The 26,470-nt window shown below is 31.6% G+C and overlaps 1 protein-coding gene across 2 annotated transcripts; it reads left to right on the top strand.

The window, feature by feature from the left end:
• The first annotated feature begins 1,117 nt into the window (after positions 1-1,117).
• LOC131848129 (axotactin) lies at positions 1,118-26,419 on the top strand. Of its 2 annotated transcripts, none has more exons than XM_059197891.1 (30): positions 1,118-1,408; positions 2,532-2,666; positions 3,127-3,349; positions 3,839-3,975; positions 6,171-6,322; positions 6,681-6,744; positions 7,337-7,621; positions 9,602-9,708; positions 10,600-11,214; positions 12,551-12,731; positions 13,962-14,079; positions 14,445-14,593; positions 14,883-15,085; positions 15,757-15,968; positions 16,533-16,747; positions 17,788-17,961; positions 19,122-19,347; positions 20,008-20,255; positions 20,648-21,076; positions 21,534-21,737; positions 22,121-22,338; positions 22,629-22,708; positions 22,791-22,903; positions 23,159-23,362; positions 23,950-24,143; positions 24,856-25,008; positions 25,172-25,288; positions 25,471-25,609; positions 25,750-25,946; positions 26,293-26,419. In XM_059197891.1, exons 2-30 carry the CDS (start codon positions 2,555-2,557, stop codon positions 26,401-26,403), a joined length of 5,580 nt encoding a protein of 1,859 aa, XP_059053874.1. In that variant the 5' UTR covers positions 1,118-1,408; positions 2,532-2,554; the 3' UTR covers positions 26,404-26,419. The 2 variants fall into 2 exon arrangements, with proteins under 2 accessions (XP_059053874.1, XP_059053873.1); XM_059197890.1 differs by having other exon boundaries at positions 16,518-16,747.
• The last annotated feature ends 51 nt before the right edge of the window (positions 26,420-26,470 follow it).

Genomic DNA, 26,470 nt, shown 5'->3' with positions numbered 1-26,470 from the left:
GGAAAAAAATCGGGAAAGTCCGCAAATAACTTGTATTATTGTCATATATTTCGGTATAATATTTCAATGATAAAGAAATTGGCAGTTTACCTGTTGAAAGCCTTTTCTTACATACAGTATATGTATATTATGTATAAATAAATACATTACCCGTCCTACGGACTAAGGAATTACTCTTAGGAAACCTATAGTTTCAAACGCAAGATCCATTTTGATGTATATTGGAATATTTGTGTTTTAAATGTTTCTATCAAGCCTAAATATTATATATGTTTATACGTGACGCTAATTAAATATTAATGTAAAATAAATTACATAACCTCTTTTTTACACATAACAAAACATAGATTACGTGTTGTAAAATGAACTCTTTAACTCAAATCGTATCAAATTGATGTTCATTGCCAATTAACTGCGATTAAATTACCAGTACGTGGTAAACAGTGACTTATTCCACAAATGCAATGTTAATTAAACACGGAATGCATTCATACGACGTGCAAATTGTACTTTTAAAATGTATTTTAAAAGTGCAATTATTATATACAGTTTTAATTATTATTATTACTAATAATATGACCTAAGGATAAGTGATAATCGTCGCCTATTTACACGTGAAAACCACCACCATAATCCAAACAATATCACATGATACGGTACTAAGATTTCATGCCTCAATAAATTCACTTACTTCAACAGAAACACATGTTACAAAGCAAGCTGGTTTGCGGGTAAAATTGGTGACACACAGAACTTTATATAAAGTCTACCTCAATATTTTTGCACTTGGATAAAACCCATTGTATCCTCATTGACAAAAATTCATGTACTATTATGAAGATCATATACATCACCGTTTTTGTAATTTTATTACTGTTTGAAAAGTACGTTATTCCAGAGTAGACATTAGCTCGTTGTAGTATGTTTATATTTACAAAACTAAAGATCACCCGGGTAAAGCCGAGGTTTTTTTTAATAAAAGGGATCTTAAGTCGATGGAATCGCTCCGCTCGAGTCCTGTATCCTATTCCTGGGAACGAGTTTGACCCATGAGCACAAATTGTCACTGTTATTACATGTTGTTAAAGTTCGCGTCAGTGCTCGACGGCTAACGGGGGGCGCATTACCAACGAGCTAGAGCCCGTGATTTTAAATTTAGAACATTCCAAATTCAAATATCTGAAGATAATAAATTATCAATTTCATTTTGTGTTTGACATCTATGCTAAGTGTTAGAAAAAAGTATTAAAATGGCGGGAAATATCTAAAAATTTAATCAAGTTGTTCCAAATGTAATTTAGTTTATTTACAATTTTTTTTTACATTTTATGTTGTGAATTATGTAAATTAATATTTATTTATAGAGTGTGTTTTTCATGTGTATTGAATAATTATTATTTCTCACTATGTAAGTAACTACATCAAATATTTTTTTGGTAATATATATAGACTATAACATTTTGCATCTCTTTAATATGTATATTAATACTCAAATATCTATTCTTAATATGAAAATCCTGTTCTATAAAATTAAAAACTGTTGAATCCATATAGTGATACTCACTCCAAAACCAATGTGTCAACCTAAAGCATCATCTCGAGACAAGCGGTTACTTGAGCCAATTTAGCCGAACATCGCGTCTATTATAAAATGACCTCTGAACTTACTTTCGCCTATACAAGTGGCAGTTCAATTTAAAATAGAAGCATTTTAGTCATCCCACACTACACTCTCTGATTCCGTATTTCCGCTCAATACCCTATGTCAATTCATGCAATGGAAAACCGAACCTTAGTGTTGGAGAATAAAATTTATATTCCAATGTCCTTATTGATTTTTAAGAAACCACCGTTTTTTTTTGTATAAACAGTTTTAGACGTGTGGGTTTATAACACTATCTATAAAGTTTTTATTGTAATCTATACCTTTGAAAACTGTAACTTACAAAATTCTAATTCCTATGTAATCACAGATTTTGAAGAATAAAGTGATGAAATAAATTTTCTATAAAAATAATTTTAGGTAATTATGAATAGACGTTTTTTTTGTTATTCGACCGCTCATTCGCTAAGCTGTCTCATCATAAGAATAACGATATAAAACTTGCGTATTGCTCTATTAAACAAAGATTGTAACTGTGCTATGAGAAATGCCCTCATATATTGGTATCGCTAAGAATTAAAATGTGAAAATCCATATCCGACATTAAATCTTAATTCTTACTAAAATTAAAAGCACGATAGTCTATGAGTCTGGATGTTTATTACTCTTTCACGCAAAAACTACTGAACAGATTTTGATGAAACTTTACAGTAATATAGCTTATACATCAGAATAACACATAGTCTATATTTTTAATTTAAATTCAAATATAGTGCTAGTTCAAGTATAAAGCTAACAAAGCAAGCTGCTTGACGATGTTGAGGTGTAGGTAAGATAATACTCATGATAACAATTTCGTACAAAATCTACCTCACTTGAAATACTTTATAAATAAAATTTCCGAATGATATCCTATTAAATATTACAGATAAATGAACTCGATCGAGCAAGATGAGAACGCCGCTGAATGGAAGAGGAATAAAATTAATTCTACTTTTTATTTTGTACGGAACAGCTGATGTTCAAACCAGTTTGCCGGTAGATTTAACATCAGAAGAAAAAGGTATACTTTTGTTAGTAATTAATAAAACCGTGATATCATCTAAACTATAAGTATACCCTGACAGGGCAGCCATACTAAATAAAAGGATTTAACCATCCATCAAGTCAGCGTAATCATCAAGAATAGTACTTCTATAAGTTATGCATCTAGTACCCATAACTGAGGTTCTGCTTAGCTTGGATCTAGATGGGGTTGTATGTTATCTCCTGCGTTATTATTACATAATTAACCTATTAATGCAATGGGGTAAATAATTTAATAATGGAAACTCCATTATTAAAGATCCTTTCGAAAGTGGTTTATTTAAATGTATATAAAGATATAGTTAATTCTGTCACATATATTATGTACTACTGCAATAACAATAGCCACCGTAGTTTAAATTGAGCTCATTTTCTTCGTCTCTGATGACTGTTCACACAAATTAATATATTTTAATAATATTTTACATCTATTACAGCATTACCACCAACTACATTATCTCTCACATCTACTTCATCAATTACCACTACAGCCAATATTTCCACTTCAACCTATGCCACAATTATACCACCTATACCGCCAAGCGATAGAGACAGGTTCCTGACCTTCGCAGAGTCTGGCCATCATCGCACGTTCATGTTTGCTAAAGACAACACTTATATACAGTTGGATGGTGATATAATACAAAGATTTCAGTTGAGGTAAAACTACATAAAATGTTACGTTAAGTTTTCCGAAATATAATCCTATGACACCACACTAGGGTATTCCTGTATCGTGGAAGTTAAAGTTACACTGGTACGGCTATGAAAAAAGAATTCTTAGAATCCATTTCTTTTTGTTAACGATCAAAACATTTAAATAGTTTTGTTGTCAATGTTCTTTGTAATCTTTTAGTACTAATATGTGATATAATAATATATAACTTGTATGTATTTGTCTATATATAAAATTCTCGTGTCACAGTTTTCGTTCCCATACTCCTCCGAAACGGCTTGACCGATTCTCATGAAATTTTGTGAGCATATTGAGTAGAATGGCCAACATCTATTTTTCATCCCCCTAAATGTTGGGGGTAGTCCACCCCTAATTTTTTTTTTTATTTTAAGGCAAAACAACGTTTGCCCGGACAGCAGCTAATTTATCTATAATAACAAGGATATAATAATAGGGCTTTAATACATTTTCAGATTATGCAGAGAAATATCATTTAAATTCCGTACGAGGCTTCCTCATGGCCTGCTAGTGTATCATAATGTTAAGAATCCCGTATTCAAGATGCAGCCTTACGCTTTATACGTAATCGTGGAAAAAGGTGAATTAAAAGGTGAGTGGAGGTGTATTATTTGAATAATATACCTAACATATAATCAGAATGATTTTATATTATACCAGATTAAGGAAATTGCAAATTACGATTTGACGACAGACCAAATTCGAACTCATGTCTTTAGGCTTTACAGAAAGCCTAAAGACATGAGTTCGAATTTGGCCAAATAAACTGACCTGACATATCTAATAATAAAAGATATTGTGTATTAGTATCTTGGCCACGAATTATTCATTGATTAGACGATGTTTCTTAATATGCATTACAAAAAGACGGCGACGACCGCATGATTTAAATAACAAATAACGGTGTTTATATAATAATTATCCTTTATTTGGAAACTGTGATAATAAAACAACGAAACTGAAATAATCAAAATTGACATATAAAATAGAAATATCGAAGAAACTAATATGTAAAAATAGAACAAAAGATAAAACTGATCAAGTTGCCAGTAACAAGAACTATAAACAGAACGTCTAGACGTAACGCCACTTGTAGTAATAAATTACGACCTTAATATGGATTTTTAGTAGATAACAGCAATATCACTTTTGATTAATAAATTGGACATGTTATTACATGGACAACTACATAAGCCTTTTTAAACCCACGTACAAAATATTAAGCTTTTGATTGACATGGCAGTGGTTTCATAAATTTCAGAATACCGCTTCATACAAATTAACAGCATATACTCGTAATAATATAACGACAAGTTGTTTTTGTAAGCTGTTACTTATATTTCAAGATTTTGTTTACATTAATTTGAAAGACATTCTTAAATAGACTCAGTTTATTCTCAACATGGTATCATCAGTGCACTAGCCAGAATGTCTTTTTGATTAGATTTTGCAGGACCATATATAATGGACCATAATAATATATAAATCCTTTATAAGATGCCGGCTAGTACAAAATTTGTGCAAAACACTATCCGTGGTCATGAGGTGACTGCATAATGTGTATTAAAAGAAAGTTTAAAAAAGAGTATTTTAGTAAGTAATGAGTAATTTCCTAATGAGAATATAATTAATTAGTATATTCTGATTAGGAAATATTCTTTTGAGGAATACCGTGAGCGAAGAACTGTATATACATAGGTACATTACGCTGGTAAATATAATTATGGAAAGATGTTTTTTAATAAGGCATAATATAATTGTGCGTGTGAAAAGTAAAACAGATAACAAAAGAATAAGGATGATGATGATGATCAAATAATAGACAAAAAATAATGTTTAAAGAAGTGCGTCGTGCACAGATAGAGAAAAATAAGAAAAGTTGGATGGACTGTGTGAAAGATATACATAAAAGAGGAGTAAACTATAATTTCTGTTAAGGATTAGTAGAAGATGTCATATAATGCTGAACCAAAATAATAGAATAGATAGACAAGGCAATGATAATGATATTGTAATTATAATTATTAGACTTTGTCACGTAAAGCACCTGTACGTAAAAGTAGTTAAATGCATCGATTTTTGGTGTAAATTCAAGGCTAGATAACTATGGCCGTGAAGAAAACTTACTAAAACTTTAAATTAAATGCAGTATTACTATTGTCAACATTCGTGGTGGTACCAGGGTATATAGAACCTTGATGTTTGAACACGTAACCTTAAAAATGTTCCTGTACCTAGTACATCCTGACTACTTTACACATTCTTTAAACAAAGTATTCAATGCTGAATAAATTTCATATAAAGTATTTAGTTAATGCTTTTATTAAGTGCACTTCTAATTCAAAACACATTTATTTAAAAAATCATAATAATTTGTTCTATTGACGGGCGCGATGGTCTACCGGTTTACCATACCGCTTTATTTCCAATGGTTGCAGGTTCGATTACTCGCCGGTTCAAATATTTGTATTTGTATATTTTTTTCTTTTTAAATTTTGCTATTTTTTTATCCTATTATTTGGAGTAGCCGCAGTATGTCATTTGAGATATCCAGTAAATAAATATGTAATCTTTATTGCTCATTTAAATACAAAAATTAAAACACATCAGAAATTTTGTGAGCAAAGGATGACTTATCTCTAAAAGAGATCTCTTCCAGTCAACCTAAAACAGCGTCACGCTGTTGGACACTGGACACTGGCTGCTTTATTTACCTACACGGAAGTGGCGTGTATGTAGGTAAATAAAATGCAAATAATAAATGAGAGAAATATTACAATTTTCAAGTGGTGCACGTATTCGGCAAGCACCTTACTTCTGTAACGGTGGGCCGCGCACTGAACAGGGACCAGTGGCACAGTGTGGTGGTCACCATCGACGTACACGGAGCGCGGCTTATCGCAAAAGTTGATCAACTAAAAGAAGAAGTTTATCTAAAGGTCAGTCCTAATCAGAACACACTTATGATACTCATCCGTTAACTCTGCCTCCTCTTTTAGGTACTTGCCTTAAATAGAAGAGCTGCAAAGAAGTATGAATTGAAAATTAAAACCATGTACTAATATAATAACAATTTATATAATTGTAAAATTAACGATTTTAAGATCTTCATTAAAAATTTAATAACAATATGCAAAACTTGATTATTCTTCATGCCTACTAAAAAGTTATAAAAAAGAAATTCTTTAGTTTAAAAGAATAATTTAATACAATAATATCTATGTTTGATATTTATGTAGTATCAAACATAGATAAAAATTACTAATTATTTTTTCTGTAAAGTGCTTTTCATTTTAGGGATTGAGTTTTGACACGAACTATGGTATAACAGACAACTTAACATCTGTCATTTTAATTGGAGGTAAGTCTCTTAACATTGGTTTAAATTATAGTTTAAATTATCACTCCCTATTATCTTTATTCATTTCTACCCATATTTACGACAAACAAATAAATAAATTAAATATAATAAATATATAAAAAGTGACGTTTAAAAAAATATATATTTAAAACTAATATACATATTAATTTAAAAAATCTAGTATGTAGATTTTCGCCCGGCCATAGCTTTGCATCTATTATCTAATTAGTATAAGTAATTATAAATCATTAATAACTGAGGAGAAAATAAATAGGTCCTACCTAATATAGATGCTACATGTAGCACTTACCTATAAAAGTGAAAAAAAATCTATATCTATTTGTACTCCTGACTTATTCTCCGGAGATGGAAACACTGATAACAAACTAGATTAATTTGGGAGACCTTGTCTCGGCCCCGATCAGGTTTTTTTTAGGTTCAGGTTTAATTCAAATATACCCAGGGAAATATCAAGTTTTACGTTCTCAACCACATCGATAAGGCGACACAGCTTCTCAGTACCCCATCTGGGATGGCAGTCACGAAGATGTATTCTTTTTATTAGTAATTTTAATGTAATTTTAATTCTCAGGTCTTAGCTCAGAGGAAAAGCTACACGGCGTTAAATATATAATAGAATCATTTGTTGGCTGCATTAGTGATATGGTATTAAGTTCAGGGAAAGCTGCCTCTGATCTTCTACCTATAGTACCTCTCATTGCTACGAAACATGAAAACGTAAAGGAGGGGTGCATAGACAAATGTAAAACAACAGAGAATCTGTGCTTTGAAGGTTCGAGGTGCATCAACGAATATAATGGATACAGATGCGATTGTTTTGGTACTTTGTATGAGGAACACCTCTGCGATGTTTACAGTTTGTATATCATTACTTACATCTATTTAATTATTACTACTCACTATGAATGTTTCATAGTAAGTAGTAGACTTTGATTTTAAAATTTTAGAAGTATAACTATGTATCTTATTATTATACATTATCTTATTTGTGGTATAACGAAGGTAGACTTTTTAAAAAGTTGTCATCGTCGGCACCGCAGTCTCACTAATTTCTACCGTCAAGGAACATGCATTAGATAAACAAATCTGTATTGTTTTTTATTATGTAATATTATATTATCTGTGGTATAGGTATATGTAATGTATATATCTATACAAACGAAATAGATTTTTTATACTGTATGTACACTATAAGAAACCTACCTTAAATAAACAATAATCTTATGTGATGCTTATCTTAGTTAATTGCCGGACAATTATTTCTATTGCAATTGTATAGTAACAATACCTATCCCATAAACTTGTAGGTAATATAAAAGATATTATTGCATCAAGTTTAACATATAAGCATCCAAAAACTTGTTTCAAAAAATACAAATCCTATGTAATATTTTATTACGTAAACATCTATACAGTAGTAAATTTTCAATACCCAGTTAAAGGCATTATATAAATTTTATTTAACTATCTGATAAAGTATCTATTTACTCACGTTTAACTTTATTGCACATCTAAACTACTGAACTCTTATTTTGATTTACCTTACTTAAAATTTATTATATCATAAATAAAATTATGAGTCTCATGGCCTTGTAGATTAAATCATTATTTGAATTATAGCACTCCACTCGCAAACATTGTGATGATGAGTTGTATACTAAAACTTTATGATATGATATCTCTACTTGCGCGTCTATATGCGCGTGACTACGATTGATCTAGACAGAAGTAGCCTCGACAGCCTCAGTGGTCTAGCGGTTTTACACACGGGTTCACTTCCGATCGCAGATTCGATTTCTCGCAAAGTATAAATATTTGTGATATATTATCATGATTATAATTGTTTGTATCGAGCTATGTGTTTCTAATTATACACATCGGTTATCTAGTATCCATTACACAAGCTCTGCTTAGCTTGGGATTATATTGTTTCAAATGTCGAGAAATATATATTATATATTCCCTTAGTCCTTCTCTATCCCAATTCCTGCATATAAGTTCATTTCTTTTATGATTAGTTAAGCCGTACGTAGTAAATAATAATATGTAATAAATAAACAAATTCTGAAAAGCATAAATTGCTGATTATTTTAGGTTAAGAACTTTGCATAATAGCCAATAGCCCTAAGGTTCTTACTCATTATGAGTCATAGTTGATTATTAAGGTTAAAACCAGCAGCACGTGTTTCACACTCACAGATGGAGTCAAAGATAAGACCTCCTTAAAACTTAAATTTCTTTATCTTAACAAAACTTGCAAAACTTATAATTTTTTTCTAATCTACACCCAGGCGATTAGGTCATGGCCAATTATTTATTCTACAATTTAGTTCATTTCTAAGATTTTATCGCTCTGGACTCGGCAATAATATCAATGCAGATATCTGATATACAATTACTTAAAATAATATTATTTTAAGTAATTGTTAAATCTATTAGTAAATATATTACTTAAAATCGATCAAATGAAAATCATCATTAGATCATCTGCAGTTACTGATTAATTCTGCGCTAAACAGCTTTGTAAAATATAACAGTAAAGTTACAATATTCAGAGACATGAATTTTAATCCCCTGGAATTGCAACTAATGATACCACAGCCATTACACGATGATGTGACAAGTGCTGTTCATAAATATGAGCGACAATTACCACTTACCATCAGGTGGGTCAGTTCATTTGACGTTCTAATTACATAAAAAAATATACTGCATCAAAGTCAGCGCTGTTCAATGTGTAATCCTAATTCAATAAAGTCAAAACATTTAATCTACCACTCTCACAATTTGTATATAATTATGTTGTTTTTATTTTATATTACATCACCCATTGCAGCGGCGACAGTGCTCACTTTACGAGGCTCCAGTTATGTGTCGTATCGAGTTTACGATTGGAAAGATCGGGTGCACTCTACCAATACGAGAGTAAGCCTACATTTCAAGGTAAGTCTCCCTTACTTTCTACAGTCATGTGTTGAAAAGAAATCAGAGATCAGTTAATCCATAGAATTCTAAACGATAAGGACGTGATATATGTGGACTCCATAAGTGTACCAAAATAGCACCCAGTAGAAAAAAATTGCGATCAGTCAGTCTCTTACTCCACTACACTACATAACTATCCAGTGGAGTAAGAGACTGATTGACTGGTCATTAGACCACGATAATTCATGACTTATCAAACAAGAAGTTGGTTTACTTATCAGCTCCAACATATTGTAAGAGACATTAGAGGATACCATATCACATCAGTACAAGAAAAGAAACAGTAGATATTAAAGCTTATGCTATATCTTTATGTATAATTTAATCTAAAATTTTCTTCTTAGCTAGCATTGTAGGAATTAGGCTAAAGGCGGTTCATGCCGTAAGATATCATGTTATCAATGAAATAAGCAATCCAGATGAACAATAAATTAGAAAAAAATATTAGTAAATATATGTAAATATAAAGTAGATATTTTTAGTATAATCCATTACGTGAGAATACTATTATTGAATTTAATATATCATATATCATGTCGTTATTAGCACAGTATATCTAAGTAAAATAAAATTATAAGATTCCTGTTATGCTAATTGGATATAATTTGACTAGACATTGGCTTTCAATTGACGTTGTTTATATTTTTTTCTTTACATATTAAGTACACTAATTTTATATTAAGAATGTCATGTTTTTGTTGCGACGTAATTACATATGCAATGTTTCAATATATACCTATAAAGTCAATAGACCAAAACTAAAAACACAGGTATTTCTTAAATCTAAATAAAGTCAAAACGTCAACCGTCATAACAAATTTATTGCACAAGGTGTGTCCATTCTTACAGACGCGTTTCGATGACTCAGCTCTGTTCTACGCCAGTGGACAAATCGATGACAAGCATCATTATATCGCGCTATCGATACACCAAGAAAAAGTAGCCATCCAAATAGACCTAGGAGATGGCCCAGTGGAAGACTATATAGGCAATAAAGTAAATAATAACGAATGGCACAATCTCACTGTTGTGTTACAAGAAAAAAACTTAATCGTATATTTAGACGCCATAAGAGGAGATTACGAAGTCCCGGGTGATGCAAAATTCGTGTGCATAGATCCCGAAATATATATATGCGGTGGTCCAGACTTACATAAAATGAAAGGACTAAAATCATTCAACAATTTCGCCGGCAACTTAAAATATGTTTATTACAATGATGTGTCGATACTTTATGAACTGAAGCAGAATAATACTAAAGTGCACTATATTGGCGTATTGGATCCTGAGTTCGAAGAGATTGATATAGAAGTGATTCCAATAACATATCCTTTTGCAACATCCCATATATGGTGGCCGTTGAATCAGAGTCACAGTATAAACTTGATTTTCGATTTTAAGACCAGCAAGAATATGGCTGTGTTGGCATACAGTCAGATTACCTCAGGCCAAGGTTATTGGGAGGTAAGTTTAAATATAATAATCATCGTCTGCATATGGATGTACCATATACAGACTGTTCAACTTTACAAGTTCGTTAATAATCTTTAAATGTTCTAGGTATAATCGATTTAGGTCCAAAAGTTTACTAACTTATCCCTAAGTTCTGCAGACACTATCTTTAGATCTTTTTATAAAGAATATTTTATCACCTCTCTCGCCAAATTTATACCGCGGTAGTTAAAAATTGCATTGTATCTTGAAAATGTTACAACATACTTATTCAATACAATAAAAAAAAATGCAACAAGTAAAAAGTTGTGAAAGTGTTACTTTATATCCAATTGAATAATTCAAAATAATTAAAATTGGATTATTTGGAGAATATGGTTAATTCAAATTTTAAAGAAAATGTTTTAGGAGTCTATGAAGGTAAATGTATTATTATAAGTACCTATTCTAAACAAATCATATATCCTGTTACCCAAGGTGTGAATTTTTGTTGTCAGACTGATGTTTGTTTCAACTTTAAAAATTTTAATGTGGCTAGTGGAAATAAAAAATCGAAGTATGTTAATCAATTTTATAGCTTAATTGTATATTTTATATAAGAAGATAGTGTTGTTGCGATTTTAACGATGCTTGTAGGTATTATGTTTGATGAATCATAAATTATGAAATACTTTTCCTTTATGTCTTTAACCTGAAGTGGCTTTTTGTAATGAAAATACATACCTATTGCCAATTAGCTGGTGACTAAAACTGCTAACGGCTATAATATGGGAAACCCCTATTTTTAATAATATACGGTATATGGAAGAAATATTGGCCATAAATTAATAAGTATAGATATGCAGTGTAGTGTAGTTTTGTGGTGTTAATGTTGAAGTTATTATTTAGAAGAATAGGTGACAAGTTACAATTAATTTTCAACTTTAAAGATTTAATTGATTTCAAAAACAATCAATTTTACATATGTAATACGTGTAATAACGTAATTTGTGGAATAGGAGGTCAAATGTATATAAATCCTGATAGCAAACCTGCAGAAAGTAATTAGGTCCGATAACATTGGGTTGCGACATTTCGCACGTTTTTATACTCTTCCATATAAGTACCTAACTACTTCGAACGTATTAATATTATATTTCGTGATCAATGATAGCCCTAATTGGCATTGTTATACATTTATTCAGTTTGGTCCTGATTACGTTTCAAAAGAACCGTAAGACAACTGGTTTGGATTCAAATCCATATGAGATTGATTGAGAGTACATCTACTGGCCTGCATGATAATAATCTGTCCTCATCTTAAATATTGGTAGTCCTGATAATGAAATATTTTTCCAAATAATTGTAGGTCCGAATGGTTAAAGAAGAAATTAGATTCGAACTAGTACCTGACGTCGGAAAAAATGTTACAGTACTGAAATCGGTAAAATTCAATGTAAGCAATGATTGGCATACAGTAGAAATAGATTATAGGAAAGGAAGGATCAAATTGACAGTGGATTATCATAACAAACATGCCCAAATGTTTGGTAAGTATATCATACATATTCCCATAAGAACAGTAAAGGCCCAGACAGATCAACTGAAAGAAAAGGATCGAAGAGGGATCCCCACATTACACAACATATTGGAGTACCCACAGTACACCTCATACTCTGGTACTCCTGAGAAATAAGATAACAAAAGTTAGTTTTTCTGTCAAATAACAATACTAGAGGTATTTTAAATTAAATCGAAAAGAATAAAATAAAAATTATTAAAGATTAATAGGGATCGCAGAATACTACAACTTCTATTTAAAATTTAATTAAAAAGAAAAAATGCGGTTTGCATTTTTTCTTAGTCTTTATAGAAAATCGTCTACGTGGGTAACTCTGTCTCACTAACAGGCAATTTCGCGATTGCCAGTTGTTATAGACTTGTTGGCCATTCCATTAAAAAAATATAGTGCACTGCCTCAACTTTTTCTTATCTTATTGTACCTACCTACGACGTATATATTAAAATGTTTTTAAATAAGGCAATTAAATGTTTATTTACTTTTTATATTAGTGTTTCACCGAGACGATAAAAAAATTGTAAACGTCGTAAAACATTTTATGCTCTTGCTATGTTCTCGATTATCATTTAGACTGTCACCTTGTTTATATTGACACCGTACAACACAACATTCCGATTAGTGAAACGAAATCAAGTGTAACCAACTAAACAGGATGTTTTGCACTTGCAGCTACTAATATCAATAATCTCATCTTTAAAAATCATTATTAAAATATTTACACATAATTGTAATTCTAAATACGAGTAGCTTAGAAAACCGATAACCGATTAAGTATAAAGATTCTCAACCCTTTTATAAGAAAATACAATGAAGGGCGACTCTAAGATAGCGTCAACTTCAAGATTCAGGTGATTCTGAACAATTAATATTACCGTCTATGGAAGATGCCCATGTTTAGTAATGGGACTCTGAATAGCAAAAATCGATGGTAATGATAATGTAATCTTTAAAATTCGAAGATATTTTTTAATGATAAAACCGACTTTTGTACCTTCATACTTTACAAATTGTGTTCATTAGTTTCATTTCAGATGTAATGAAGAGTAATAAATACAAAAAGTAATAATTATCTTATAAAGTAGTCGAAGACATTGTCCACTATTCCTGTTGTAATAAATATCTCATGTTCCTTCATTTATTAATTAAATAATTAATATCTCAATGAAAAGTTGAAAATCTATATTACTATATGTTACAGGTCTGGACTTCCAACTCCAAGACAAGATCGTCATTGGCAGCGGACTCAAATCTGCTAACTTAGGTCTGATTGGATGCATGAGGAATATTAAAATTAATGGCTTGCTCATAGAACCAAGGTACAAAAATAGTACAATTATTAATATTTATTAGAACATGATACTATCCGATTTTTTATTATGTTTATAATTACAAAAGTTGAAGATAGATTTCAATGATTCTTCTGCTAAATTCACTTAGCTAAATTATGTCAAGTACATACTTATTAGGACCAGTAGGGAACAGTTAAATCTTTACCTATAAAGTTACCGAAAACATGAAGATTAAATTATTGAAGCTATAATCGTCGCCGAGTTATAAAATACAAATAGTTCATTCCTTTAAATTAATTATATGACATATCATGTCACCTATATAACGCAGTATAAAACACGTCCCTTTATGTGAATAATCCAAAGTTTTATTGTCGCTTTTTATTCAACAGATACGTTATAAATACCGAACGAGTTGTTGGTGAAGTGGCCATCGACGACTGTCGTTATGTCGATCCGTGCACTAGACCCAACACTTGCGAACACGGCGGCATCTGCTCTATTAGAGAAGATAGAGTTATCTGCAACTGCGACAATACAGGTTAGATATATTGTGTGATGTAAATTTTAACGCATTAAAGATACGAGTTCCAGTTCCAGATAGCTAATTATCTTAATTAATTAGCGCTATCAATATTTACCATTAACTGCAAATTGATCAAAATATATATAAAAAATGTTATATAGCCAACCTTGAACCTTTGGAAAGTATAGCTGCTAGAATTTTTCAAATAGAAACAATGATTCGGAATGGTTTTTCCAACACTTTTACTATACATACACACTAAAATTCATGAAAAAAGAAACAAATAAAATTACAAACATTTTAGGCTACATCGGTGAGAACTGTCATTTCGCGACATTCCGTAAGACATGCGAGGAGTTGGCTCTTCTTGGATATACCAGGAATGATGTTTACCTCATAGACATTGACGGCAATGGTCGATTTCCTCCGGCACATGTAAAATGCGAGTTTCAAATTGAAGCAGACTCTTCTACCACTGTTGTTGAACATAATTTACCCAGTCAAGTAGTAAGTACATATTACTCATAATTTATGTCAACAGCATACTTTATGCGATGTAACACCACCACTTTTGTGAATTGGTAGAGAATCAGAGATTGTACTAGCTATCATTTCTTTTAAACCATGACAACAACTCATATGCGAGTAGTACCACTCAGTCGAATTGCAGAATGTTGCCGTATCAAGTTTACCATAAAATGTTGTAGTGACTGTATTTCATTACCGTCCAAGGACGTATTCGGATTATTACCAGCTGCTGAATTTCATTATCGCACGTACTAAAATACAATCCTAATAATCTGGATGAGGCGGTCCTCTGTCGTGCGTTATTGCAGTTTTTTTTTTGCCACGCACAACCATATTATGGAATTACCTTCTAGCAATGGTATTTCGGAACCAATACAATATTGAAACCTTCAAGAAAAGAGCTTATTCCGCCTTAAAAGCCCGACAATACATTTGCAATTCCCCTAGTGTTGCTGGTGCTCAAAGGCTGCGGTAATCACATACTAACAAATTACTACGCAAGCTCGATTGTCCCCTATACTTTAAAAAACCGTAAATTTGTATATATTTAGTATACAGTATTGACAAGTTAGTCCCATCTTCTGTAAACAGAAAAGTACTACCATAATAAGAATTTCATTATATTTACAAAATTTTCCTTAATGTTTTAGGATGTACGCTCTGCTCTAGGTCAAGACTTCAGCTTCAAAATCAAGTATCGAGAATTCACAGCAGAAATGCTGCAAGAACTAATATCGCACTCGCTGTTCTGCCGACAATATATTAAATATGATTGTAATATGGCGCCTTTGGAACTACATAGTGCAACATGGTTCATATCATCGTCAAATGACACTGTAGATTTCTTAGGGAACGTTAAGAGGTATAAGTATTACCAAATTGTGGACGAATGATGAGGTATTTTATTTCACATTATTGTATTTTAATTTTACACAGAAGTAGTTTTAGTGTAGTAATATTTGGCAATTTCCAGACGTGAACGTTGTACCGTAAAAATCCAGTTGCTTCATAACGAGAAAAATTAAGTGCATAGTATTGTCTTAGGAATAATATACTCCAGACGTTAAAATATTATTAGCAGCAAATATTATAACACGTATAACTTTGTTCCCCGTACTATTGAGAACAATGATGCCTGACAACTTAAGGATAATTTTTTGGTGCTGTGGTCTGGCTGGCAGTCATAAAGCGTAATAATTTAAAAAAATAAAAACTCTTGTCCTATTAATTAAATACATGAAGGGACTTACCTGACCATGGTAAAGCCTTCAAGGGACTACTTTGTAAAAGGGTCAAGCTTTCCTGTTATCGATAGTAATAGTCTTTATTACGTGACTGTTCAATATATTATACTAACCTCATCATTCGTCGATTAGACGTTATCTTCAACCAAGACCCTCCAGTTGAGTAGGTTTGTATTCTTCAGAGGTTACTGTCCGTGCGGAGTTAATGCAACCTGCGTCAAGCCAACACAATCCTGCAACTGTGATGCTAATGACAACAAATGGCATTCTGATGAAGGAACTTTAGTCGATCCCAAGAGTTTGGGTATAATCGAAATGTTCTTTCTTCAGCAAAAAGATTTGACAGAAGAAGCACAGGGAAGAATCACATTGGGCCCATTGGAATGTGTAGAAACAAGTTAGTCAATTATCTATTTATAGTGTTTCCTTCATTCGTTCATAATTTAAGAGCCGCGTTCTTGGCGATGGAACTATTGCCATTTTCCACAATTCACTCCAACTTTTTCCTCAATCTGTTTGATACCTACCATATATAGCTATGTCTTGATCTTCCCCTTATCCTCTTTCCTTCAATAATTTTATTCATAATATCGTTGTGTCGTATGAAGCGCCCCAACATTTTCCCCGCAAATTTTTAATAATATTTATCATCTGTCTCTTTTTTTAACCCTTTGTCGTATTATTACCAGTCTCCACATATTTTCACAGTGTCATAACAAATACTTTAATTCTGCTACTAATCATGAGCGAATTGCATTTTTTGGTATAAACAAATAATCTTGCAATAATCTCGGGCTTCGTAATCATCAGACCTTCATTATCATTCGTCAACATCCTGATAAATGTATTGAATTCAAGCTCGGTTGTAATAAAACTACGACTGAAATCCTATTACCCATCTTGCCAATCCGTTATTAGATTAGTTTTATTACTAGATTTGTGTAATGTCTCTAAGTATAAACATTACTTACATCGTGTAAAATTTCTAAGACTATATATCTACGTACTTCCATTCTATTTAAGTACTTCTTAAATTTATCTTCTTTCGCTCAACTAGTATCTAAGTAGTAATCAAGGCCAGCTTTCCTAATTTCCTTTCTCCACTTTACCCGATGTTACGCATCTCTCTCTGACAAAAAATATTTTTCTTGTCTTCGAATACATGAACGTTTCTTAGATCACCCACAAGCCTCTCTATTTTTTAGCCTGTATACCAAACGAAATTGATTAATATCGGAAAATCATTTAATTTGTAATTATTGTTTGTTTGTAATATTTTATTCTACAATAAATTATGTAAGAAAGGACACAATTGACTTATAATATAAATGCGTACAACGGCGAACTTATCCCAAAAGAGGTATTTCTTCCAATCAACTTTTGAATGACTGAGAGGAATTGTGCAGTGGTGGAATCAGGTACAATATATTATTACAGATACGCAGCGATATGTGGTAACATTCACCACATCACAATCGTATATAGAAGTGCCAGGTTGGCGAAAAGGTGATATTGCGTTCAGCTTCAGAACAACTGGGACCAGTGCTATACTCCTGTTCCAACCGCCTATAAGACCTAATTACCCGTCATTCATGGTTGCTTTGACTAGTGGTACGTCAAATTTAACTATTTTATTCTTCCATAAAAATGTATGTAGTATTTAAGTTTCCATTGCGTTGTTTAGGCGTAAAAAGGTAAAAGCGATATAGATATTTTTATAATATTAGTATAGAGTGTGAGACATTCGCTTTTTTAATAAGATGTTATTAAGTATTTCATTTACGGTAAAATTACAAATAGATTATTAAATTGGAAACCTAAGAATGAAAGTAGTTAAAGAAATACATTTATTGTCATTATTTGTATTATATTTTGATGGCATTAGTGACCAAAGGGTTTAACACATCGTTGCACAATGTAAACATTTGTATTTTTGTTTGTCTGGATATTTTCTATGTATATTATATATGTATTTACAAAAAAAAACTGTTTATGTATTTTTAAGTTGTCAAATACAGATAATACTAGCTGTTGCCTAACTTGATACTAGATGGTGCTATGTAACTTGTCCAGGTTTATTTTTTGTATGTTGAATGTTTATATCGCCTAAAATCAATGAACTGTAAATTTAACAATTCAGTTAAAAGTTCAATATTAAAAATAGATTTAAAGCATTTGATACAGCGTTCATCTCCTTTATCAAAGCAATCATGCAAGCAAGTAAATGAAATGGAATAATGTCTATTTTGCATGCCCTTCCACGGCGAAGATTGGGATTATAAGCGCAAAGCGTGAAATTACACATTCCACCAGCCATTACGAACTATATTATACCACCCACATATATTGGAAGAACTTTGGCATTTACATTTGTTATTTAAAACAAAAGTCAAATGTAATAAATCATGATCATGATATTTATTATATAATTCGAGTTTGTGCATATACTTCAATATATTTAAAGAAATAGTAGCTTACGTTTGAGAACATGATTTTATAAATTACACTTCAGCATTGCAACAATAAAATATCAAATGTACCTACGTATTAAAATAATATTAAGTTGAAATTTAGACGGTACAACGCCAAGTGTACCTAATGTGTGTAAATAATGGTGTAGAAACTTTTCTTCCACATTTTTCTTGTATGAATCAGAGTTCTGATTAGAATCTGTAGGTAGAATTAAAACACGAATATTAAATAAAATATATTAAGTGTATTTCAAGAAACATTATTTGTTTCGTATCCTGACATGACACGATATATTGCAGAGCATGAGCTGACCTTCAATTTCACACTCAACACTGGCACTACTAGGAAGTTAGTGATAAACTCTAAAAGAAAACTAAACGGTGGTGAATGGCACAAAATATGGATAGATTATAACTTCTACCATGTCAGATTTATGTTAAATACGGAGTATCAAATGTTGAATTTATTACTGGAGGAGGAATTCGGACCTTTTGAGGGATCTATGTTTATCGGGGGAGCTACTGCGTAAGTAGTAATATATGTATGTATGTATATTTTAGGTAATTGGAATGGAAAACAAGCTGCTGATAAGCGGTAACTGTCTATATACATGAAGACACTAAAGATATCACGATATCATATGACTCTCATGCATGCCATTCCAGACAACTGAAATGTCTTCCCTATCCTGTAAAGACAAAATATTGTAGTAGGTACTCTCAGCGTTAGACCCTACCAAATCTCTTAACTCTTATCAGTAATATTTTTGATAACTGTATCAGCAACTTTGCCGGCGTAAATTCGGCTAATGCTCCTGAGTATTCCAGAACATGATCTATCTGTATACCAAATTTCTTTCGACTTCATCTTGATGTTTTGACTTAAAAGAGTAACAAGTAATGGATATTTCTCATAAACTTTTTCTTCATTACATAGTATACAACAAAGTCGCTGTTGCTGTCTGTACGTCCCTATGTATGCTTAAATCTTTAAAACTACGCAACGGATTTTGACGCGGTTTTTTTCAATAGGTAGAGTGATTCAAGAGGAAGGTTTATATATATATAATACATGGGCACCCTTGTGAAGTGTACGAGTAGGTAGTTAATAATATCAGTGGTATTAAACATTCCACATACTCTAATTTTCTATTGCAGTTGTATCAGGTCTGGTCCTTAATTTCAGAGAACACCTGAAAAAATCCGCTGTAAACCAAGGTCTAATAGGTTGCTTTAGAGGTCTAGTTGTAAATGGCGAAGTTTTAGATATATACAGTTATATGTCTGTCCATCTCTCCGAAATTATTAAAGACTGTAAGCCGTCCTGTGTGCCAAATCCATGTCAGAACAAAGCGACATGCAAAGAGCTGTGGTCGTCTTATGAATGTATATGTAAGAATCCTTGGGCGCATTTAGGAGTGCATTGCGAAGAGAGTAAGTGATTTTATAAAAACAGATATTTGTTTATTATTCTTTAACGTAGTACTAGTAGGTAGGTCAAATACTACCCGTATTTATTATTCTTCATAAATACCTAACTGAAAATGATGCAACTTTTGCCCAAAATATAAATTTTTAAGTGTTACTGTTTGTATACAGTTGTACTAGATTAAAATATTTTTTGTTTCTTCTCTTGAACTAAACTTTGTTCGCATAAAAGGATGATTGTATTTTTTCTATAACTAACCATTATTATTTAATGTAATGCCGGTCAATATCAAAAGAAATATATTATTTACATTGTTCAACAATTTGTAACTTAAATATTATTTTTTATTTCGAAAATCTTACATAAATAACATTCAATATTATTGCATGTATTTCAGATATAAACAAAAAAGCTTTAACGTTCCAAACAAAGGAATCATATCTAAAGAAAAATTATTTAGTAGACAATGCAACCGATGCAGAAAAACATAGATTGAAAAATATGATGACTGAAAATGTATTAATGAACTTGCGAACATACGATCAAAACTCTCTAGTACTATACGCTAACGATAACTTGAATAATTTCATACATCTATTCATACATAATGGGACACAAATCATTTACTTGTTTAACCATGAAGACGAAATCATTCAGATGAATGTGACGAATGAAAAGATCAATAAAGGTGAAAGTGTACAAATTGCTATTATAAGAACGGAAAATACAACAACATTGCACGTGAACAATAAAAATGTTGTAATAACAAAAGTGGCGAAGTTATTGACCAATTATACGAACAAACCGTGGATCAATCCAGAATTGGGTAATGGGTAATATTAATATCTAAATCAAACAAAGTAGACGTACCTACATATATAGTTGAGAAACAAATTTGTTACTTTTAAATATAATTTTTCTTTACATTACTATATTGCTCTTTTTTATAATACCATATTTAAATAATTCTTTGCATGTAGATATTTGTTTCGTTGACTTATGCGATATACTCGTAATTAGTCTTTACATCTCAATATATGATTATATCAATATAGATTATATTATCTGTACCATACATAATTAAATCTGTGATAGGTACATTGGATTATACGATATATATTAGATTTAATTAGAAAATGTAGTATGATTTCAAACTCGTCCATAATTTTCTGCAGAATAACATAACTAGAATTCATTAGAAGTCTGATCAAATCTGATATCTGATCATCGTCTTTATTTCCTTTTTCGAAATTAATATAATAGATTTAACATAATATTTTTAGAAGTGATACGTCCACAAAGACCGCCAGCTCCGCCAACTGACTACTTCCAAATAAACCTCGGTGGTTATGATCCATATTCGTTACATCTGGCGCCAAGAGCAGATCTTCTTCCCCAAGGAGGATATGTTGGCTGCGTCAGAGGATTCAAAATCGAAGATCATGTTGTTGATTTATCTAAGAAGGTACAACAAGACCTCGACCAAGGTAAAATTAATTTTAATAAATAAACTAAATGAAACGATAATTATTAAGTAAATGGTACAGTATCTGCCCAAATTTACATTTTAATTAATTGAAAACATTGTAAATAGTGATTAGTGCCATAAACAAATTAAATGAGTCTTATTTATTAATAGGTACTTTCTCGGTCTACACTACAAAAAACTGAAAATTAAAATCAGTTTTAGATCTGATATTAGGGCAAAAAAAGCAAAGTTCATAGAAGTTTAATAAAATTTCTAAACAACTTATAGAAATAACCAAAACATTCTTTTTATTATAATATACATACATAGATCCACTAAAACACTTAAAAATGCCTATAGTATATTAAAATCTCTAGTGTTCTGATCACCGACTATACACAGAACTAGAGGGAGTTTTACCGGAATGCAATATGAAATGCGACTCCGAGCCTTGCAAGAATGGGGGAGTTTGCACTGAGGACTTCACCAACCAGGAAAGTAGTTGCGACTGCGAGCTCACTAGCTACTTTGGGGAATACTGTATGGAAGAGAAAGGTGCAGACTTTAATGGAGAGAGTATATTGCAACGAAAATTTATACTTTCTGGACCTATCACAAAGGTAAAATCCTTTCCTGGTGCGTATATTCAAAAAGCTGCTTTATATGAATTAGAATACTACTTGCTTCTTAACCCTCCGAAAAAAAAATTACTAAGCTGTTATTATTAGGTATATCCTCAACGCGACACGCCTATTATACCAATTCTATAAAAAAATCTTATAATGATATGTATAAGGCAACACATTTTGAGTCCTAAGTTATCTTTAAATATACTACTGTAATTCTAAACTTCTAACTACCAAGAAAAATATCTAGTAGGTATTCTTCTATTAATGTCTAATGTTTTCAGGTCAAAATAAAATTGGCATTTTCAAGCAATGACCTTCGCCAGAAGAACACAGTTCTTCTATTGGTGCAGACTGAGAATAAGTAATGGTTCCATAATATTTTATTACTTATTTTTATTAAGTAAAAAAGAAATTATCTATATCTAACGATTTTTATTTTTCAGGCGTAGCTATTATTTACTAGTTGCAATAACACAAGATGGTTATTTGAAATTCGAGGAAGATCGTGAAGAATCAGCATATGGCGCTGAAGTTAAGAATAGGAACTTTTTAAATGGTAACGTAATTCTTAATTCTATTGTATTTATATCTTCATTTCTTCAAACAACATTGTAAAATATATAATACAATTATAAAATAATATATTTGGAAACCGATCTATTAGCTTATGATGTTATATCATAAGCTTCTTTTTATCCAATAATATTTCTAGCCAAATAAGAGACCCTTAAAAATTCCTATTACAAAAACAAAATGTAACTAATTATTCTTTTATTCAATTTTGTATTGAAAGTAAAAATATTTCTTGTAGGTGCTCGTCACACAGTTTATTACACAAGGATAGGCCATGAAGCTACATTAATTATAGATAGAATAGAGATACCACTGGAGAAATTACCACCGCAGAGCTTGTGGGAAGTGTTTGATGTGGGTTCCAATGAGGTGCAGATTGGAGGTCTAAATACCACCGACCCGAGACTCAAGATTTATAAAGGATATAATGGATGCCTCTCCAGTGAGTTCTTGAAGCAAGATAATTTGCCGATAATTAGTTCTGCCTTGCGGTTTCAGTTTCCGTTAAATGAGACTATGATAATGTTTCACAAAAATAGCAGCTGTCCTCGCTCTACGAGCAATTTATTGCATCTCTCTCCCGCACTATGACTTAGTCTTCAGTTAGCATTTCTTCCGATATTTTAATTTTTGCTTAAGATTATAGCGTTACAATATATTACCTTGCTTACGCATTAGATTATTAATTCAACTGATCATTCCAGAGACTTACGCATTCAAATATACAAACCCTATACTATAAGTCTTAAATTACTAGTTGACCCTTGCCACTTCATATCTAACATTCCCCGTTTTGTAACATTTTCAGTGTTGCACAATTGCTATTGAGCGTAGCGTGATATTATATAGCCTTTCTCGATAAATAGGCTACCCAACATTAAAAGATTTTTTCAATTGAAACCAGTTGTTATCAGATTAGCGTATGCAATAAAACAAACAAATTCTCCTGCTTCTGTTATATATATATATATATATATATAATATATATAGTAAAAAATATTAATGACAGTACTTCTTTTCATGATTTAGATATATTTGTTGAAGTAAACGAATACACAATGAAACCTTTAGAAGAATATATGCTGTTCACTCGTTCTGACTCTGAAAAAGTTAATGCTGTAAACGCTCAAGGTGTAAGAAGTGCACAATGTTCTGCCGATTTTGACGAAGCCTGGCCCGAACGGGACCAGCTTGGAGCTACACATAATGGCAGCTTTCTCATTGTAAGTTATTTTCATAATATTAAATTGATTGTTGTCTCATTAACTTACAAAATTAGGATTTTCTTCTAAATTTTTACAAAACACACAGCAAGTCATGTACAGAACTTGAAGTAGACTGTTTCACAAATACGTCACTAATTAAGACAAACAATCAAATAAATGGACTGGTAATTTGGACTTGATGAGGTAATACAGTTGCTATGCAATCCGTACTCATTTTATACACTTTTAGTTTATAAAATGTTAATAAACATTTAATAAAAAATCGTAACCCTCTGCTCCGATTAAGCCCTAATCTTATTACGTATAGTGTTGTATTACAAGTAATCATGTAAGTAGTCATGACAACATGCATGAGGGAAGAAAATAGAAGTAATAAGAAATGTAGCAGATAAGCCACACTTCGGTACAATTGGCCCTTGCTTCATTCCTTAAATTTATCAAACCACTTAAAAATATTGGATTTATCTTATATTTTAGTCTTTGAACCCTAGTGAGATACTTTGCAAATATTTGAAAATACGAAGTACCTATCTAGTTACTTTGGGATACTTTTTCGCAGATAATATTCCAAATTCCATGGCGGAGTCACCGTCAATGCAGAAAGTAGGACCGTAGTTTGATTTATCGTTTTTATTACAGATCTTAGGGTATCTACATTCAAAAATGTTAAAAAATAAGTTCATTTGAATAGACCATATTTCTATTTCAGAGTGGAGACAAAACTTGGGTAGAAGATCCTCCATCGAGAATACCCTACATATCTTTGTATCAGCAACCTGATGCTGAAGAGGAGAACACTGATAAATTCTTCATAGCACTGATAGTCATATTCTTATTGGGACTTTGCTACACTGGATCACACGTAAATTTATAACCATACTAATGGTATCCCGCGGCTTTGCGCACATGAATTAGGATTTACGATAGAAGTATTTTATATCGACAGATAGATTAAGTCCGCCATTTTTTCCAAAAAATATCGGTGAATAAATTTAAAATAAATATATGTTATTATATATTTTCAGATGTGGCGAACTCACAAGGCTCACAAATTGCGCCTAGAAAAGGAAACTGACGAAAACATTATGAGGAGTAAAGAAAAGGCCACAAAATTACAAGAACCAGCGGTTTCATTCGTGCAGGTAGGACGTATAACCGGAACAATAGTAGGTACCTATTCATTGCTCAGTATATTATTCTCCATTAAAACTTAGATCCATCATACCTGAGACTTTTATGCATATCTTTCATTATTAGTCTATCCGACATTCAGTTTAAAGAAATAAATAATGAAGTTTATTAAATTATAATTGTTTTCTTGCAGTTAAGCAAAGAGGATAATGAAAACGGTAAAGAAAGTGATAAGAAAATCAACGGTGTCACAATAGAGATACCTACTGTTTTGGTAGAAATGGTGAATGAAGATAAGCCAGTCGTAAGGCGAGGCTCACTAAGATTTAAAGGTAAAATATAAAAATGCAGCTTATTTAGATATGTTTATGTTGGAAAATGGTACCTTGTTAACACCTGAAATCTGAACCTGGAACACAATTTAGACCAATTTTTAGCAGTTTTAATAATCTAATACTATCCTTTATGACAGATATAGTAGACAAAGAAAGGGCTTTTGAAACACTCGAGGAAAGAGACGAAAGTCTAGAAGACGACGAATCTCAAGAAGACGCTACTGACGCTATACATGAAGAAGTTAGTGAAGATGCAGACGATTCAATAACAGACGATGAAACCGCAGATGAGGATCCAGAAGAAAGCGAGGCAGATCCAATTGTTTCTGTACAGGTGGAAGTCTAAATATAAACAATATTGTATGCACAAAATAATGCGTGTAATTTTTAGAGTAAAATAACCTTACTTATGTTAAATTTAAATGAACCTAGTTTTTTAGACATCTCTGAATAGTTGATAGTAATCAACAAAGTAAGTCAAACAAGTCAATTTATTGTAATCGTTTCCATTAATACGAGTTCATCCGATTAGATATATTGAATGAATCATAAATGTTGGTTCCAATCAAATTATGAATTTAGACAAGTAATTAAAGACGTTATATTATAGACGTCAATGACGTCTGATGGCTGGATGGTTTGAGATCAACCCATTTTAAACTAGTATTTCTATTTTTCAGGATATTGATCAAATTGCTACCGATCATCAAGGGCCACCGTCACTTATAACTCCACTACCTTATAAAATAGATGAAGATGGATCCAATGAATTATTAGCTTTAAGTGCTTAGAAGATTAAATAGCATTACCTAGTATGGTTAATAAAAAATAAATAATATACCATCGTTTTTAATCTTT

Source organism: Achroia grisella, unplaced genomic scaffold (assembly GCF_030625045.1).
Source record: "Achroia grisella isolate CSIRO2021 unplaced genomic scaffold, CSIRO_AGI_Agris_v1 utg546, whole genome shotgun sequence".
Classification (NCBI taxonomy): domain Eukaryota; kingdom Metazoa; phylum Arthropoda; class Insecta; order Lepidoptera; family Pyralidae; genus Achroia; species Achroia grisella.
This window is presented reverse-complemented; position numbering and strand designations above follow the sequence as displayed.

Excerpts from the sequence above, each read along its gene's own strand:
- LOC131848129 (XM_059197890.1), top strand. The coding sequence starts at position 2,555 with ATGAGAACGCCGCTGAATGGAAGAGGAATAAAATTAATTCTACTTTTT. Across the intron at positions 7,622-9,601 it reads ACACCTCTGCGATGTTTACA|CGGCGACAGTGCTCACTTTA; the intron begins GTTTGTATATCA and ends CACCCATTGCAG. Across the intron at positions 22,904-23,158 it reads GAATAGGAACTTTTTAAATG|GTGCTCGTCACACAGTTTAT; the intron begins GTAACGTAATTC and ends TATTTCTTGTAG.